The sequence below is a fragment of the Narcine bancroftii genome, chromosome 4 (assembly GCF_036971445.1).
Source record: "Narcine bancroftii isolate sNarBan1 chromosome 4, sNarBan1.hap1, whole genome shotgun sequence".
In the NCBI taxonomy this organism is placed as follows: Eukaryota; Metazoa; Chordata; class Chondrichthyes; order Torpediniformes; family Narcinidae; genus Narcine; species Narcine bancroftii.
Window position 1 is genome coordinate 176,597,318 of NC_091472.1, and position 20,027 is coordinate 176,617,344.

The following is a 20,027-nucleotide window of genomic DNA, read 5'->3' on the forward strand; positions in this document are numbered from 1 at the left end:
GTTGTGGATTACAGTCAGACCATTAATCGATACACCCAGCTGGATGCCTACCCCCTGCCGAGGATCGCCGACATGGTCAATGAGATTGCCCACTACCGGGTTTTCTCCACGATTGGCCTGAAGTTGGCGTATCATCAAATCCCTATCCACCCGAAGGACAAGCCCTACACCGCCTTTGAGGCGGACGGGCTCCTGTACCAGTTCCACCGGGTTCCTTTTGGGGTCACAAAAGGGGTCTCCATCTTCCAGCAAGAGATGGATTCCATGGTAGACCAGCACAAGTGAAGGCGACGTCCACATATTTGGATAACGTCATTATCTGCGGCCGTGACCAGCAGGACCACGATGCTAACCTGGAGAAATTCCTCCAGACGGCTGCGGAGCTGAACCTCACTTACAACAAAGAGAAGTGTGTGTTCAGCACCACCTGCCTCAACACCCTGGGGTACATTATGGCCCATGGAGTCGTTGGCCCAGATCTGGAAAGGATGCGCCCATTAATGGAGTTAGCCCTCCCCCCACGCTAAAGGTCCTCCGCAGGTGCCTGGGCCTGTTCTTGTATTTCTCGCAGTGGGTCCATCACTTCTCGGACAAGGTCCGCCCACTGGCCCAAGACACAACTTTTCCCCTCCCACCTGAGGTGCAGGCAGCCTTCACCCGCATTAGGCAAGACATCGCGGATGCCACGATGCAGGCTGTGGATGAGGACTCCCCCTTCCAGGTGGAGAGCGATGCCTCCTAGGTGGCCCTCACTGCTACCCTCAACCAAGAGGGTGGTGCCCCATCGCCTTCTTCTTCAGGGCCCTCCGCGGCTCCGAGCTAGGGCACTCCACCATTGAAAAGGAGGCCCAGATGATTGTGGAAGCGGTCTGTCACTGGCGCCACTACCTGGCCGGCAGGAGATTCATGCTCCTCATGGACCAGCGGGCCCTGGTGTTCAGGTTTAACACTTCCCACAAGAGCAAGATAAAGAACAACAAGATCCTGTACTGGAGAGTCGAGCTGGCAACCTACAGCTACGATATCCAGAACTGCTCCGGTAAGTTTAACAACTCCCCAGATGCCCTCTCTCGCACCTGCGCGTCTATGCATGATGATAGCTTGCAGGCATTGCTTGAGTCCCTCTGCCATCCGGGCGTCACCCAATTGTACCATTTTGTTAAGTCCCGAAATCTGCTGTACACAATCAAGCACGTCAGGGACATGACCGAGGCCTGTCAGGTCTGTGCGGAGTGTAAACCCCGTTTCTTCTGCCCCACCCCCCAGGCCCATGTTGTAAAGGCTACTTGGCCTTTTGAACGTTTTGGCGTGAACTTCAAAGAGCCCCTGCCTTCCACGAACTGAAACGTCTACTTCTTCACGTAGTGGACGAGTGTAGAGCTCGTCGAAAGAATCAGAGACGTTGATCCAAACCAAGGCTTTTATTAGCAAAAGACAGGAGCTCTTCACAGGTGGCCGACCAGTCGGGAATGATCCGTCCTGGCTAGGATTAAAGCCTGTTCAGTCTTTACCTTGTGTGTGTCTGATTCTGTCTAATAGCGCACCAGAATTTAATCCACAAAATTTTCCCATGGCTGCCATGGAAAAACTCCTGAGCGCAGGGAGCCTTGAGGTCAACCCACGCCACCCTTTAAGCTCTCAGCCAATCGCTGTAAGCACAGTCTAGATACAGTAATTATATACACTATGTACATTGGTGATAGATCTGTACTATCACAACGAGTACTCACGCTTCCCTTTCGCCATCCCTTGTCCGGACACCTTCTTGGCCACCGTCATCGTCATCAGGGCTTTGGGGCATATTTTCACCATGTTTGGCTACCCCGCCTTCATCCACAGTGACCGGGGGTCTAGTTTCATGAGTGACGAGCTGCACCAGTACCTGACGGTTAGGGGTATTGCGACCAGTCGCATGACAAGCTATAACCCAAGAGGTAACGGGCAAGTGGAACGCGAGAATGGGGTGGTCTGGAAGGCAGTCCTCCTGGTTCTCAGGTCAAAAAGGTGGGCCGTTGAGTTCTGGCAGGACGCCCTGCCCAAGGCGCTCCATGACATTTAGTCAACGAGACCCCTCACGAACGTCTTTTCTCATTCCCCAGGAGGTCGGTGACTGGAATGTCACTCCTAGCATGGCTCAAATTCCCGGGACCGGTGCTTCTGCGTAAGCATGTACGGGCACACAAGGCTGAAGCCCTGATGGAGCAGGTTTTCCTCCTTCATGCAAACCATAACTACACTTACGTTAAGTTTGGCAGTGGCAGGGAGGACACCAAGTCAACCAGGGACCTGGCACCAGCAGGAGTACCCATCACATCATGCCACCCTCAAACCCAGGACGACGCTGACTGGGCATACATCCCCATCCCCATGCAGCTATGTGGCACACACGGCCTCCTTGACCACCAGGGGCCCACTTCAGCCTTAGGAGATGAACCGGCCCCCCCACCCATCCGATACGACCCACATATGTTCACCCTGGCCCCCCTGGCCACCCCTCCGCGCGGCACACCAGCCACACACACCGCTGCCGCCAGCCTCCCACTTCCCCACTGACCAAGAGCCAGTCCAACAACGGTCACAGAGAACCCGGCGGCCGCCGAATCATCACAACCTGTAAATATTGTAAGGGGTGAATGTGGTGGTACACCACCAGCCTACTACAGGGGGAAACCTCTGTACCTGCAGGAGTGTAAGGAGACAGGACAACACCTGGCCGGCTGCCAATCAGTCAGCCTGAAAAGATCAAGCCCCACCCGGTCGGGCGTAAATCACCTTCCAGGATATAAGTCTGCGCTGGCCTCCTGAGGCCTCATACCAAGTTACTGCAGCCACAGCCAGCCTGGTTCTGTGGAAGTCTTTGTGGATTAAAGCCTGTTGTTCTGTCTTTACCTTGTGTGTGTCTGATTCTGTCTAACAGCGCATCACACAGATTGCTAGTTAATAGTTTTAATGTTTCCTATTAATGTTTTGCACTTTTGTTTATCAAATGGTTCTTGTCTTGGATGGTTATAATCCATTTGGGAATCGTGTGCAGTCTGTCCCACCTAAAACCTGTCATGATGTAAACTTGCACGTAACTGTTACAGGTTTCTCATTCTTTGGATGTAACCATGCCTCCTAAAGTTAAATAATATAAAGCACAGCAGTGTCATCATGATATCTACTTTTGACACGTGTACCTCTTGTACGATACGAAAGCACGGCCACGGTGAGGTGAATCTCGCCTGGGTGCATGTCAGGTGACGAGCTGATCGAGTAGTATCGAGGCTGCAGCAGAGGAAGCTGGGTAAGCAGCATCGTTGCTGGGACTTGCACAGAAGGAAATTCCTCTAGCACTTCCACTATGGATGGGTTATTGAACCACTTCCACTCCTCGTACTCCTGCAAGCCCTGTCAATGGAATGCACAGCCCTTATTAAACTTCCCTGAAGCTGGACTATGTTACAATTAAATTTATTAAACAGCTCAGTTCGAGTCACCTCATTTCAGTTCTGGCCACCTCATTACAGGAAGGATGTGGAAGGTATGGGGAGGTTGCGGAGATTTACAAGGATGTTCCTCGAATTGGAGAACATAATTTATGTGGATAAGTTGAGTGACATTGTACAAGACATTGTACAAGATGATGGGAGGCATTGTGTTTTTAAATTGCATTACCCAGGTAGCCCTCTTGGGACCCTGGTGCAATTAGTGGGGCAAAGGTGCCTCCAGCACCTTTTAAGCTGAAGGGAGAGAGCCCCAGAAAATCACCAACCCAATGGTTTAAGGGGGATCCCACCCCCGCAATGATGCAGTAAGTGATGCTTCACACAAACTAGTCTTCCCTGTCCCCCCCACTAGCTCTCAGTCTCCCCCCCCCACCAGCTATCGTTATCTCCCCAACCAGCTGTCAGTCTCCCTCCCACCGTCAATCGCACTCGCCCCCCCAACCCATGGCAGCCAACCCCTCTGCCTCCATGGCAGCCGACCCCTCTGCTCCCGCAGCAGCCAACCTCTCTGCCCCCATGGCTGCCAATTCCACTCCTCCCTCCCCTGCGGCAGCGACTCCTCTGCCCCCACCGCGACATCGACCTCTCCCCCCCATGGCAGTGACCTCTCACTTCTCCATGCCGGGCCATGGTAGCCACCCCTCTCTCCCCCTGATCACCCCAGCTGAGGTTTTCCTGTGATGCCAATGCATAAGTGCTGATGTCATAGGAGTAACCCAGTTGGCCATTTTGCTGTTCAGGCCTCCAGTGGACGTGTCCAGGGTAAGTTTAACTGGGTTCCCTATCTCCGAAGTTGGGTAAGGACCTGGTTGACTTTGGATGACACTGACCAGGTCAAACCCTTTCAAGCTACCTTATGAGCAGGGTCTAACCATCAAATTGCCCTGTTAACCCCATTTTACAAGGCAGTTTGAAAGCACCTATTGATTGTCTGGATGGCCAGAGGCTTTTTCCCAAGGCTGAAATGGCTAACAGGAGGGGGCATAGATTTTAAGTGCTTAGGAGTAAATGCAGAGAGGTTGTAATAGGTAATATCTTCACACGCAGTGGAGGGTGCATGGAATGTGCTGCTGGCAACAGTGGTGGAGACAGGAAGAATAGGATCTTTTAAGAGACTATTAGAAACACAGAACTGAGAAAAAATGGTATATGCAGTAGGGAAATTCGAGGCAGTTGTTAGAATAGATTATTAGGTTGGCACCACACTGTGGGCCAAAGGGGAGTATTGTGCTGAAGATGGAACAAACTTGTCACAATCTGAACAATGCTCACGAATCAAAAGTTGTTGGAGTTGGGCAGGAGCCGACAAAAAAAAGATGCTGGATAGCTTGCAAGAAAATCAATAGCAGCCACTTGGATATTAGAGCTTTGAGGTGCGCTGATGCTTGTTGACAACTATGTAAATGTATGACTCTTCCACACCAAAATATAATTTTAATAGTTGCGACTTAAACTATTTATACCTTGTGTGTCTCTGTGGTGAAGACTAACAAGGTGTGGGGAAATGACCAAAGCAATTTTGCAGCTCTGGTACAACAGCTCACGTCTTTATAGCTGGATTGAATAGATCACAAGTGGTAAAGGCATAAAGAAATCCTGTGAAATTCATAGATAGGAATGATTTAGACCAGAGGCTTTCAAACTGCCCCCCAAACTCACGTTCCACCTGAAGCAATCCCTATGTGATGTGCTCTGTGATTAGTAAGGTGGGATGTGAGTGGGAAGGGAAGGTTGAGAATCACTGCGTTAGACCCAATTGTTACTGAAATCTTTTGCCTGAGAAAAATGATAATTGACCCATTTCCTTTGGAGTTATGAAACCGTGCACATAACAAGTCAATGAGGTACAATTAGAACAGTGGTTTTCAAACTTTTTCTTTCTACTCATATCCCACCTTAAGCAATCCATTACTAATCACAGAGCACTTATGGCATAGGGATTATATAAAGTGGAATGTGAGTATAGGGGGGTAGTTTGGAAATGACTGGTTTAGATGGATATGTGCCAAACATAGCCAAAGAGGACTAGCTCAGATGGATTGGTTAGTCTGAAGAGCCCTTTTCCAAGCTGTATAACTGTGATCCCATGACCAATTCCAAATGCCATTCAATGTCTAGTCCTGCGTACATGTCCAGATAATCCCCTCGATCTATATTTCAAAATTCCTTTTTCACCATTAAAAGATTTGGCTGTACATAATATGCAGATTTTCTTGCCACTGGTAATGTCACAGTGCAGCGTGTTTTCAGAAAACCCAAAGTTCACTAGACAGGGGCAGCATTATCTACGAGCAGATTTCAATTGTGGAGGTGAGCATGGTTGGTGCAAACAGGCAGATAGAGCAACTAGCAAAAGGCCTACCCTCATTTTTTTTCCTAAAATCTAATATAATAAATTCAAATGGTAAAGTTGCAAGGACTTACCTTACTGAGCACTTCAAGCCTTTTCTTCTGCTGGTCATTTTTTGCCAGGAGAGCAAACTGTTGCAGTAGGAGTGGAGTTGGGGGAGTTGTAATATCCAGATAGTACTTAAAAACTTGAAAGATGGTGGAAGGCGGAATGCGAGTCTCATCACACCAGTTGCTAATCACACCTACGTGAACAAAAAGACTTGGTCCCTTCTATTTCACAAGCTGCAAACCAGACATTACCACCCATACTATAAAGGTTTGATATTTAACAGAAGATTTTCTTTCCTGAATTTATATGTAAAAGGAACTAGTTCAGAATTCCTGGAAAGGACTGAGGCTGAGGATTGAAGGATGACAACCACACAGTGAGAGACCGTGCACCATGGCCCAAGCCAAGGCCTTCCAGCTATTGGTGCAGAACAACTGGCCAAAAACCTCACAGTGTGGTGGGCGAGCAAGTACCTATGCTTCAAAATTCTGGGGATTCGGTGTTCTGTGGGGTAGGGAAAGACCCCAAATAGTGAAGCGCTCACGCTCCACCACTTTTAGGGTGCTACTCTGTACTTGGTGGTATTCAGAGTAAATCACATGACATGTTCTTTATCCTATGTTCTCAATGGCCCAGATGGCCCACTCCTGCTCCTATCTCTTATGTTCATATCGCACCCCATTTGGGCCTTCTTCAGCTGCTCAGCAATCCCTACAAGTCTTGCAAACAAGGAATTAACATAAAAATTTTTTTTTGCTTTTACTCATCTGGGAATGAAGCATTCAATGAGGGCAAAGAGAAAACAATTGAAAATGTAAGTGGTAAAGATGTCCACGTCTCTAGTCCCCAAATTTCAGTGCTTCTGAGACAGAGAAATGAACACACATTGAGGCATCAGGCTCATCTTCCATTTCGCCTGCCAGATCCTCAGGAATATTTGCAGGAAATCCTGGAGTAGTTCATGCTGAGGGAATTCCCAGATTAACTTTGGGTAAACAAAACTCTGCTCTCCAAACCAAAGATTAATATGAATATTTAATCTTTGAGTGGACATAACAGGGACAGTTTCCTTACTTCATTATTTTTACCCACTGGAAGGTTCCTCTGGGAATTTGAAAGTCTCATTGCATTCCAATTTCTGATTATTTAATACAGTTGTAATCCCTTTGCAACAGTACAGTGCAGACTTTGATCTCCCCACCTGTAATATTTTCATTCGAATCTTACTGATGAAAAATGTTCTGCACATTGTGGAGGATATTCAACAATTTAGCATTGGCTTCAAGTAAATGCCCATGCAATATGCAACAGAAGGTGGAATTAAGTTCTACCCTAGAAATTGAATCCATTAATGCCCCTAATTTAGCATGTTGTAAGTGAAGAACAATGAAACAAAGAATGGAAAATGTATCAAAATGTAAGTGTTGGAATGAAAGAGCCGGACTTCTCTTGGTCCATTGCTCTCCTTAATTTATCTTGTGAAATCAGGACATTTCTGAATTATGTGGGGATTCTTATTCCTTTTGCTAGTAAAATATCATCAAAATAGCAGCAGTTACAAATATTATTTGTGCAATTGGTTAAGAAGCTGTTTCATAGCTCTCATGATCTGGGTTCAGCCCTGACTTCAGTGCCGATTGTGTGATGTTTCCACATTCTTCCTGTGACCATGCAGTGCTTCCCCCTGGTGCCCTGGTTTACTCCCACATCACAAAGATGTTTGTGTTTTGTAGATTAATAGGTTCAATGTAATTTCCCCCTGGTGTATCTGTAGGAATTTGAGGTGAGTTGCTCGGAATGGGTAAAGAATAAAATAAAATTAACATCAGATTACTGTAACTGGCTGGTGGATGATTCACTGAACTAAAGGGTCTATTTCTATTCTCCCTGACTCTCCTACTCGTTCAGATTTGACAAAGATATACACTCTCTAATGTTGCACAAAATAACCCCCAAACAGCCCAATTCCCCTGATGAGTTCATATCATTTTGCCCGTTATCTTCACAAAGGTTATGTCCAGGTAAATAGATTTTTTTTTCTCTGTAAAATCCCAGATGTATATTTCAGAATTACCTAGCGCTGTGGTCTTCTCCTCCAAAAACTCAACCTTTATGACCTGATTTTCAGGAGGTGCATCTTCTAATCGGTTGATCAAGGCATTGACCAAATCTTCATGATTGCCAGGAAAGATGCCAAGATGGTCACCAGGTTGGTAGTTCAATTCTTCTTGGTTGTCTGTGTGTATCTGTAGTTGTATTGTGGAACGGCTAAATGAAAGGAGGGAATAACACTCCAAACAGTCATATTCAACAAAACAAAAAACCTACCATCCTATTTGATCTTTGCATCCTGCCTCAAAACATTTCCCAATTTTTTTGGAGATTACGTATGATGGAGTAAGAATTGGCTTGTAAATCCAAGTGATGCCTCATCCTGAGATAACTTTGGAAAGTGACTGTGACTGACCTTCGTGGCATTACGGCAAACCCCAACCCTGCCCTCAGTGATGCAAACTTTCAATGTCTAATCTTACACCGAGTCCTGATAGGTTCCTCCAGTTTCCTTACTCGACAGCCTATGAACTGCAGCGACATACTGAGATCACATAGTTTAGCACAGGGATCAAACCTGGGACTTCTCTGCCATTTGACTCACTACCTCAGCCTTCAATAGAGAATAGGTTCAGGAGTAGGCCATTCAACCACTTGAGCCAGCACCACCATTCACTGTGATCATGGCTGATCATCCACAATTCCGCATTCTTGCCTTCTCCCCAAATCACTAAAAGATCTAACTCTTTCTTGAAAGCATCAAGAGAATTGACCTCCACTGCCTTCTGAGGCAGAGTGTTCCACAGATCCACAACTCTCTGGGTGAAAAAGTTCCTCAAGTCTATTCTAAATGGCCAACCCCTCATTCTTAAACTGTGGCCTCTGGTTCTGGACTCCCCCAACATCAAGAAATTGTTTCCTGCCTCTAGCGTGGCCAATCCCTCAATAATCTTGTTTAAATCAGATCCCCTCTCATCCTTCTAAACTCCAGCATATACAAGCCCAGTCACTCCAATCTTTCAACATTTGACAGTCTTGCCATCCTGGGAATTAACCTCGTGAACCTATGCTGTACTCCCTCAATAGCAAGAATGTCCTTCCTCAAACTTGGAGGCCAAAACTGCACTCAATACTCCAGATGTGACGCATAGACTGAGTCATGAAAACTGCCAGCAAAGAAAGTGAAGCTTAAGACCTGCAGACTCTGTGATTGTAGTAAAAACTGAAATGCTAGAGGAACTCAGCTGGTCTCTCAGCATCCACGGATATATTACTGACATTTCTGGCCTGAGCGCTTCTTCAAATTCCGAGTAAAAATCATGCAGACACTTGAATTAAGAGGTTGGGGAGAAGGGGAGAGTGGGCAGGGGGAGGGGTACAGACCAACAGACAAAATGTGTTATTTGGATATGGATAGGAGGACAGGAGTGAGGAAGAGTGAGGTTCGATTTGCTTTGTGAATGCAAAGCTAGGGGACAGGTGACAGAGGGAAACGGGAAGAGAGAGAGAGACAGAGCTAAAGAAAAGAAGACATAGGGATAGATGTGGGGGCATTGCGGGGGCGGTGGTTTAACAGAAACTGTAGGTTGATGTTAATGCCATCCAGTTGGAGGGTGCCCAGGCAGAATATGAGGTGTTGTTCCTGTAATTTACAGGTGATTGCAAGTCTGGCAGTGCATACAATCGTGGATAGACATGTTGGCAAGGGAATGGGGTGTGGAATTGAAAAGTAATCCTAGATAAGGGGTGCCAATAAGACAGAGCAGTAACAATGAAACAATTCGAGAGCAGAGCATCAGATCACACAATGAATTAAGGACATCAAATTTGTTCCCCATGATCCTTTTTATGATCAGTAAAGGTTAAGTCCTGCTGTAGGCATGTTGTTTGACAATTGCGATTCACACTTTCACTGAACTTACAATTTTACATTGTAGAATGACACTCTCTCTTTTCTGAAGAAAATTCTCCTGGATGAGTGCTGACATTCAATTACAGATGTCAGTAAATCACTCACTTTTAAAGGTCTATTTTTCATTTTCTGCTATCAGTAAATCTAACTCAAAGACCACATTCAGAATCTTGACCCAAAGGGGCAGAATTACTACAGGAATTTCTCTCCGTCATTGACCGTGTCCCCTGAAATGATGGTGGATGATCAGCAGAACTTCAAAGGGTATGAACACTTGGAGGCTAAACAGCTTGTGTATATTGGCAAGCAGACTTGGTACAACTGATAGGATCATGCAACTTTATGAAGGAGGTTGCAGCTGTATATAGGCTCAGATGCTCGTGTACCTTAGGCTATGTATTTTTTTCCCCCTTGGACATGTAAGATAAACCTTGACTGGGCTTTCACAGATACCAAATGTCCCTCTAGCCTTCAGAACCACAGACCCTGACAGCCACCTTCCCGTACCAAATCAACTTTCACTTTTTCCCTTCGTATATGAGGCTTTTTTGGGATAAATGTCCATGGGTCCTTATGATCCTTCACTGCCTGACTCAAGAATCCATTTTCTAGAAAAACATCAATGGTGAATGAACACAGAGACACAGAGAATCATAGAGTTGTACAGCACAGAAACAGGCCCTTTGGCCCAGCACATTCATGCTGACCTTGCAGCATGTCTCCATTAATCCCATTTTCCCGTATTGATACTGCATCCTTCCGGTGGCTTGTCTATTTAAGTATCTGTCTCAATGCCTCCGAAACACAGTAATTGTATCTGATTTGACCAACTCCTCTGGCAGCGAGTTACAGATATCAACCGCTCTCTATGTAAAAAAGTGTGACCTATTATCATAATTTGATTACATTGGCGTGTGTGCTCTAGGGGTTCCCTGTCTGTTATCCAGGAGCCGAGACTCGATTCTTTACATATTATTTGCGAGTGACCATGTTTAATGGGAGGGGTAGGATTAGTATGTGGGGGGCTTCTTTTCTCTTATAAATAGAAGAGATCATGTTAATTAGACAATTCATAATGAATATGTTCTAATAATAGAATATGAGCTTGTTTTCCTAAGGGTAATTTTATTCTATTTGAACATTATATATAAGACAATGTATACATTTCTTACGATTCATATTCTGTATTCTATTGTATTACATTGTGTGTTTATGGTATGTTCACTATGTAACATGTAATATTTCTCTATTCCAAATCAAGAAAAAATATATTAAAAAGAAAATTTAAAAAAAGTGCTTCTCTCAGATCCCCTTTATAGGCTTCTTCCTCCCACTCTAAACCAATGCCTGGTTGTTTAAATTTCAGTTCAGTGAGAATGAAATTTGCAACCATCTCCAGCATCACTTCATCTGAAATAGATTGACTTACAAAGGTTTGAAGTGGGCCTCTTTGATTGTGGGCGTCCCAACACAGAACAGCACGGCTAACAGCAGAACTCTATGCCACATGTTTGTAAAATAACATACTAACTTGGTCAACTCCGGCAGGGAATGAGCCATCCCATTATCTGGTGTCTCTTAATCAGTCATGAGTCATCGCTACCATCAGGAAGAATAAAAGCTCTCACAACTGGAGGGAGAACAAATGCTTATAACTAGGGTCTCACAGTAGTCTTTGGAAAGGTTCTGGGTTTAGGCAGGAAACCAGGGTTATATATGAGCAGATGGGGGAGGAGCGGGGAGGCAAAGCCAGCCATCAGCACAAGACACTATCAGTAATTCCCACTCTTAACTCATGGTAATGTGGTGCCACTGCTGGCCTTAAGCTTGATCTGGATGACATCACAAAGGTATATTGGGGAAGTAGTCCATTTTGCAAAGGTATAATCTTTTGGGAAAAAAATGCTAAACTCAGGTGATGAGGAATGATGACGCATCAGTGTTCTGAGAGTAGGTGGAGTTACATGCAGTGCCTTGGCCAATATTTACCCATCGAGCAAAATTATGACATCAGATTATCTGTTTACTGAATCAGATGGTTCTGGAAATGTGAATGCATAAATTCAGTGTGAATGTTACAGCATTTCAAAAGTACTTCAATGGCTGGATATTTATTTCAGGAATCCAAGGGTTATAAAACGCATTTTGTTTTGTTGGTGGATGGGATATAAATCCTTACTCTCAGTGAGAATGGAAAAGTAACAATCACTTAATAGTTTACTGTGAAGGACATGATTCCAATTTAAGGTTTCTTTCCTTTAACGTCATACTGATGAAGCAAAAGTGCAGTACCTGGATTTTGGATTTTGTAAGTTGTGTCGAGATAATAGTCTTGCAGCAGAAACTTTCTTTTTGTGAATGCTGTAGAGAGCTTTTGCAGAAGGAAAAATTCAAAACATTAGTTACAATAATCAAAGAATCCTTTAAAATGTGAAAACTATTTATACCAACACATACCTTGTGTGAGCTCAGGTGCAGAGGATTTGTATGTAAGGCGGAATTTTGCCCTCTTCCAGCTGCGATCGTTACTTATTAAGGAGTTGTTGGCTTTTTCAATATTGACATCATCGCCCACACAAAATACATCACATGTGGCCTAAAAGCAGATAAGTAATTTTTTTTGTATGGCCACTCCTATGTGCAACTGGTTGATCCAATGTAACTCATGGAGCTGCTACTTTAGGAAGGATAATCAGTTAAACCCCCCCCAACCCCAGTATCCAGCACCTATGGGGATTGGTAGATGACGGATGAGTGAATTTTCTGGTTGCTTGAGATTGTGTGTTGTCTGATTAGCAAACTAACTGCTAGGGGGCGCCAATTTTAAACTTTTGTATTTTTTTGCCTATTTATTTTCCATGATTTTGGTTGCCGGTCGCTTGAGGTTGATGGTTGCTTTAATTAGCGGATAGCATGAATTTTACTTGCAGTTGCTTTCTAACCTTCCCCATCCCTTGTTCCTACTTTCAGATCTCATCAAGCTTATTAATTTAGCTCTTGATCAGCTGCTCTAATCACTTTTAATGTTACCCCCACCTCAAATTTCTGCTTGACCTTGCTCCTGTGAAGCAATTCTCTTATTAAAGGCACTGTTTCAAATTGTTCTTTAATCAGGCAAACAATAATATCCTGGCCTGTTTTAAAAGAATGGCTGGACAATTCACAGCTCTGCAACTGCAATACAATTATTTATTACGCTTCATCTCAACAGTATACCAGTGACACGCTCTGGTTAGAATTGCAGAAGAACATGAATGCTTCTGAGTAATTTTTCCTCTTCTCATTGTGGTCAGTCCCTAAAACCTTTCCACCCCTTGATGTGATAGTGGTTCAAGTTGGAAGTACAAGAGAGAAAGAGTTAGGTAATTGTGAAAACATCCGTATATGGTTTCAATTCCGGAGATTTTTTGGCCTAAGTCATTTTATCTTGGAAACTCCTATTGTACTAAATTTCCTTTTTCATCCCTCTCTAATTGATCAAGCTTATTTACTCTGGAAAGTTAAAGGTATAACATGCTTTTCGGATTTATTCTTGGATAACTCTTTCATGTCATTTGAACAATTATCCATGAAATATGATTTACCTCGATCTCATTTCTTTCGATATTTGCAGATTAGGAGTTTCTTAGTTTCGACTTTACCCTCTTTTCCCAATCGGGAGACTACGACTGTTTTAGAGGATATACTATATTCAAAATTCCCTCCAAAAGGTGTGATATCTAAATTATATAATATAATTACAAAAATAAATTCTGGGACTTTTGAAAAGTTTAAAAATGATTGGGAAAGAGAACTCAACCTTCATATTTCTTATGAAAATTGGAATAAAATTCTGCGACTGGTAAACTCTATGTGCAAAACATTCACTAATACAGTTTAAAGTTGTTCATAGAGCTCATATGTCTAAAGATAAACTCCATCGCTTTTATTCTCATATCGATCCTATATGTGATAAATGTCAATTGGAAATAGCTTCCCTTACACATATGTTTTGGTCCTGTCCCTCTTTACAGAATTATTGGAAGGAAATTTTTTCCATTATATCTACTGTTTTGAATATTGATTTACAACCACATCCCATTACTGCAATTTTTGGATTACCTATGATAGATTTGACTTATTTATCTCTTCCTGCGGATCGTATGATTGCTTTTCTTACACTAATGGCTAGAAGATCTATACTATTAAATTGGAAAGAGGTAAATCCTCCCACTGTTTTCCAATGGTTTACCCAAACTATACTATGTTTAAATTTAGAGAAAATTAGAAACTCTGTCTATGAATCCCCTTCTAAGTTTGAGTTAACCTGGCGACCATTTATTCAATATTTTCATTTGTGGTGAGTTGATCTGGCTCTGTTTTCTTTCTATGATTATGTATGATAATTGGGCTGTAAGATGAGATCGGAGTGATCGGCGTGGTTTAGCTATATCTGTAGGTTTTTTTTAAGTTTTTTTTAATTCATATTTGTTTTTTCTTCTTTTTTGGGGTTTTTTTTCTCTTTTTTCATATATTGTTATTAATTATATCTTTTGTTTAGAGATAGTTCACACCCTAAACTGATCAAATTTTTTTTTATGATATATTTTTATTCTGTAATATTATTGTTTAATATCTCTGTATTAATTCATTACTTACTATGTATTTTTTTATATCTCTTTGAACTGTATGTGTTTATAAATTATAATAATAATAAAAAGATTGAAAAAGAAAGAAAGAAAACATCCTCCAAACACATCACCTCATCATTCCCCATATCTTTCGATTAGGCATTTCACAACTCTCAAGACTGAGCGCAGAATTCAAATATTTCAACTGACTAGCTCTTCCTAGAATGGACCAGTTTTGATACAAGATCATCCTCAAACTCAAATTTTTTCTCTCTCCATCAGCAACCTGCATTTTGGATCTCACCAATTAGGCATGTTCTTTTACCCTCTCTGACTGCCTTATTCATCTTCTATTTTACACTCCTTTGGACAGAGCGGCTACAATTAACTAGCATGCAGCTCCCTCTCTTAGATGGAGTCAAAACCAATTCTATCTCCTGGAGAGCCTTGGTCTCCAACCTAAGACAGTCATTCCTCTTCTCCTCTCCACCCCACCCATCCTCTGCAACTTTAACTGTGCTTGAATTCTCAACTTTTCTGTTCTAAAGTGGAGCAATTGATCACAAACTTTTGCTGTTTCTCTCCCTTCTCACATGCTGCCAACATTTACAGTTTACATCCTTATAATTTGCACTACTTTTCAACATTCTTATTACTTCCACCTGCCCTGTTTCTGGTTTTGTTTATTTTACAAACACTTTTCAGTGATTTGCAATTACTCCCTAATGTTGTCCTAATTCTTTGGCACAGGTTGCCGATCTTTTGACAGTAGAATTCTTCATTGCCAAACGTGAGAAAGCCAGAGTTTTGGTCCAAAAACAAATTACTACTGATGATGGAAATCTAAAATGAAAAGAGTAAATGCTGGAAATACTTAAAAGTCCAGCTGCATCTCTGCATCTGTAGATGAAGAATCAAAGTTAGTGCTTTAGGTCAATGACCTTTCGTCAGAGCTAGATAATATCAACTTTGTCTAATGCTGTAAAATGAACATAACCAGTTTGTCTAGTCATTGTACAGTGAAATTTGATATTTACACCATTACCCTAATTCAAAGTTGGGTTTAGTGAATGATATACTCTAGTTTTAAAATATAAATAGATACAGAGGTAAATATAATAACCTTAAAGACTCTCTTAGCCCAGGATCTGAAGGACTCCTCTTGCCCACAGAGTTCATCTCCCTCACCCATTCTCATGATTCGTTCTCCACCAAGTTCTTCAAGTAGGGTGTCAACAGCACGAGCAAAAGCACAGAAATGGGGATAAACTCGAGAGCCAAGACCAAAGACAGAAAATCTGCAATACAATACATTCATACTTGGCATTTAATATCAGCAATATCATCATTTATTTTCTTTCTACATTTTAATACCAAAGAGAGAAAAGAAATCTTTGTGACTAGCTTGTCAAAATTCCATGAGAGTTATTACTTTATAAGCAGCTTTTATAATTTACATTGATGTGAGCTGCTCCTGGGATACAGAACTAACATACTAGCTTCAATACACAAAGTGCTGGAGAAACTCAGTAGGTAATGCAGCAATCTGGTTTACCAGATAGAATTGGTTTTGACTCCATCTAAGAGAGGGAGCTGCATGCTAGTTAATTATAGCCGCTCTGTCCAAAGGAGTGTAAAATAGAAGATGAATAAGGCAGTCAGAGAGGGTAAAAGAACATGCCTAATGTTTCTCTAAAGATGCATAAACAATGTTTTTATTCTCAGGCCCAAAACATTGGTTATGAATCTTTTGCAACACAAAGAATGCTGCATGACCTGCTGAGTTTCTCCAGCACTTTGGTGTTCAGTCACAGCATGTGCAGATTTTCTTGTTTAACTGGATAGATGCATTGAGAAATAATACATTTCTGACAGCGCTAGCCAAGTTAGATAAGAGAAGAATGTTCCTGATGATGGGAAAGTCCAGAACAAAGGGTCATTGTCTATGAATAAAAGGGGTAAACCACTCAGGACTGAGATGAGGAGAAATGTCTTCACGCAGAGTTGTGGATTCGTGGGACGCCCTGCTACAGAAATTTGTTAAGGCTGATTCATTAGATATCTTCGTAAGGGAGTTGGATGTGGCCCCACTGGAAGAAAAGGTATGGAGAGAAAGCAAGAATAGAGTACTGAGATAACATGACCACCCATGATGGTCTTTAATGGTGATTGCAGATTTGAAGGGAAGAATGGCCTAGTCCTGCACCTATATTCTGATTCTTTAAAAACATTGTGAGGTTAAGTTTCCATTTTTTTTTGCACAGATTAAAGTCTGCTCCAATTAGTTTTTGAGCATTTTATTTTAATATAAACCACAAAAAAAATCAAAACCAGAGCCATTATATTCAGTCCATTCAATAGTAAACATCCATGCTTTTGCCAACAGCAGCTCAGCTCCAGTGGTTGGGTTTGTGCCACCCTTTAAGTTAAAATCTGCACTAGGAATCACTAAGCTTATTTCCCAGAAAACATTCTCAAAGGCAACTTCAATGAGCCCAAGAGAGGAAATCCCTCATCTTTTAAAAAAAAATGTTTTATTTATTAGAAAACAAAATAATAACCACAATTACAGAAGTAGAATTCACAAATTTTCAAAAAGCAATTTACATGGTTACATAGAAAAAACTACAAGATCTAAAATAAATCTACAAACCTAACCCCCTCCCACCCCTCCCTTTAACCTAAATCTACCTCTATTCCCCCTAAAAAAGAGAAAAGAAGAAAAGAGATAAGGAGAACAACTTCAACCATTTATTTAGTATTCAACGTGGAGGTCCAGCTGCACACAACCAGTTTCAGATGTTCAAATTAAAATAATCCAAATATTGGCTCCAAATCTTTTTAAATCTATATTATTGATCTCTTAAATTATAAGTTATCTTCTCCATTGGAATGCATGACCTCATTTCTGAATACTATCTTTGTAAGCTAAGCTCCATCTGATCTTTCCATGAAACAGCTATACATTTCCTTTCTACAGATAAAGCCAAGCTCAAAAATGCCATTGCAAATTTATCTAATTTATGTAATAAAGCCATTTCAGTAAGGTCCTCAATTAAAAAGATCTTTGGGTCTAGAGAAAAATGTATTTTCAAGATTTCCTGCAAACAGTCTCTTAATTTAGCCCAAAAAACATTTAATCTTATCACATGCCCAAATTGAATGCTCATTGCATCAAAAACACAAATCTGAAGCACTCAATTTATATTGTTTCAAACGTTCAGAAGTTAAATATAATTGAAGTATAACGTTGTAAGTTACCAACCTCTACCTAACGTTAAATAAGCAACTCCCATTCTACCCCTTTATCTCCCAGATCTAGATTACTGAAGGTGAAACATTCTTCCAGCATACACCTTGTTAAGGCTCCTCAGTATATATCAGATCACCTCTCCTCACGTCAAACATTTCATCCAAAGAAGCAACCTAAAACGTTATATCAGAAATATCATTAATGAGTCTTACCTTACATTTGCTAATGCACCAGTACTCTCAAAGTGATCTCTGTGTTCTGGGTCATCACTTGAAGATTTGCGGGCATCGGAGACTGAGGATACGCTGTTGAAGCGAACTTTATAACTCCTGGTGAGAGCAGAGATACAATTATTTTATGTATTAGAAAAACTGTAGCAGTTAGGTTTTCAGTTCATAACGTAATAATTTGTCTCATGTAACATGGCAAGTAAAAGAAAACATTATCAGCAAGAATGGTGTTACAATCTCACTCACTGTCCTTTTGCTAATTTTGAATTAGAATGTCTCATTTCCATCAGGGTAGAGCCAAATTTCTAAATGAATGAAATGGAAAAGTTATATTTCTGTAATAAATAACCAGTCAGCAATATGCATTTATTTCTTAGTTAATTGCATCATTATGACCTGAGCAGTCAAACAGCTCTTCAGAATTTCAAAACAAGAGAAACTTTTCATGCAGCCACCACTGGTTCTCAATGACATAGATGCTATGTGTATTATTTTCACACTAGCGTATCCTTGATAAAGGAGAAGGGGTAGATGCTTGAAGCTGAGATGTCCTTTTTCATGAGTTCATATTTTTCAGTAACCTCACCCCTCGTTCTTCAAACTTGAATGAACGCAGATCTAATTTGATTAGCTGCTTGTGACAGCCTGTAATTAGCCTGAGGAATCTCTTTTGGACTGCCTCCAATATCAGCATGTCCTGTCTTGAGCGCACAGTATTCCAGCTATGGGTTCACCAATCCCTTGTACGATGCAAATCCAAATAAGTGCTAAGATTGTTTTAAACAAGAAAATCTGTAGACGCTAGGGTCGAGTGCAATACACAAAAGTGCTGGATGAACTTTGTGCTTGTACTGGGGAGGGCAGAAGGATAAAGTCTTGTCCCTCATGTTGCAACATTCAATACTCTTTCCCTACAAAATATAATGAGAAAGCTGTTTACTGGCATGAGCTACTGTGTCCAATATTTGTACAGCAGCATTGAATAGGAGCATCAACATTCAGAAAAGTGTAACAGCGAACAAAACGTGTATGGTGACCTCTGATCAATGTAATTTTTACTTTATGTTTGGAAAAGGAGCCAGAAAACATTTATTAATTTTCATACTTCTCCATTCTCAGGCGGATCCCCATTCCCAAAAGTGCTTGTAATCACCAGCACAAGGGCTTCATGTTCTAGGTGCACGATATCATACTCATCCATAGATATGACCTGCGGCAGAAACAAAATTAGGCAATCTCAAGATTTCATATTTGAAAATGAGACCTTTTAACTCATTCTTCTTTCTTCTTTGGCTTGGCTTCGCGGACGAAGATTTATGGAGGGGGTAAAAAGTCCACGTCAGCTGCAGGCTCGTTTGTGGCTGACAAGTCCGATGCGGGACAGGCATCATTAACTCATTAGTGAGGAAAGAAAACTGTAACTTGCTTAAAAAAAGCACCAGCTATTAACTGTCAGAAAATTAGTTTAATTAGTAACAACTACTGAATGTACTTGTGTGATCGTCAAATTTTTAAGACCAATTTTTCAGGTTAAATTGGGAGGGGGGGGTTTAGTCAACTTTACATGGGTCAAACCTTTAACTGCAGGAACTACCTGCAGTTGGGAGCTCGTTTAGCTGGGACCAGGTGGTGAGTCTGCTTTCAGGGCATCAGGTGCTCAAATGGGTGGGCGGCCAGGGTGAGGGTCCACGATTGGGGCGTTAGGAGCTCCAGTGGGAGGGTTGTTGGGGCCTCGGTGCTCAGTTGGGTGGGCAGTCGGGACCAAAAAAGGGGGAAGGCGGTCGACTTTTGCACGTGTCATATGAAAACACATAATTTTGGGGCCAAAAGAGGTGGGTCATATATTACATAGTAACAAGGTTTCACAGTGTAAAAGGTAATAACATCCAATTCACATTTATATGCTTGAGTGAGGAAGGTGCTCTTTCCCCCTCAGACAGACTTGTGAGTTTGTAGAGGTTTGGTATGACACCAGAAGCCCTGGCAAATTTCTTCAGAGGTGTGGTGGAAAGTGTGCTGACCGGTTACATCACTGTCTAGTATGGGGACACCAATACCCCTGAGTGTAAAGCCCTCCAAAA

The 20,027-nt window shown here is 42.1% G+C and overlaps 1 protein-coding gene and 1 long non-coding RNA gene across 4 annotated transcripts in view; one reads left to right on the top strand and one right to left on the bottom strand.

The window, feature by feature from the left end:
* The window catches only part of nos1 (nitric oxide synthase 1 (neuronal)), a 110,665-nt gene that overhangs the window by 23,029 nt on the left and 67,609 nt on the right, over nt 1–20,027 (bottom strand). For 2 of the 3 annotated variants that reach the window (XM_069933133.1, XM_069933134.1), the window contains 9 exons: nt 19,052–19,156; nt 18,193–18,251; nt 17,929–18,045; nt 15,587–15,761; nt 12,311–12,449; nt 12,146–12,224; nt 7,964–8,157; nt 5,913–6,082; nt 3,165–3,390 (listed from right to left, as the gene is read on the bottom strand). In XM_069933133.1, the coding sequence (XP_069789234.1) occupies nt 3,165–3,390; nt 5,913–6,082; nt 7,964–8,157; nt 12,146–12,224; nt 12,311–12,449; nt 15,587–15,761; nt 17,929–18,045; nt 18,193–18,251; nt 19,052–19,156 (1,264 nt within the window). The remainder of the gene's footprint in view (nt 1–3,164; nt 3,391–5,912; nt 6,083–7,963; nt 8,158–12,145; nt 12,225–12,310; nt 12,450–15,586; nt 15,762–17,928; nt 18,046–18,192; nt 18,252–19,051; nt 19,157–20,027) is intronic. The other variant, XM_069933135.1, reaches the window with a different exon arrangement.
* LOC138761272 (uncharacterized) overlaps nt 4,194–20,027 on the top strand; it is a 39,018-nt gene continuing 23,184 nt past the window's right edge. The window contains exons 1-2 of the long non-coding RNA XR_011356230.1: nt 4,194–4,250; nt 8,018–8,098. This is a non-coding gene — a long non-coding RNA (uncharacterized lncRNA). The remainder of the gene's footprint in view (nt 4,251–8,017; nt 8,099–20,027) is intronic.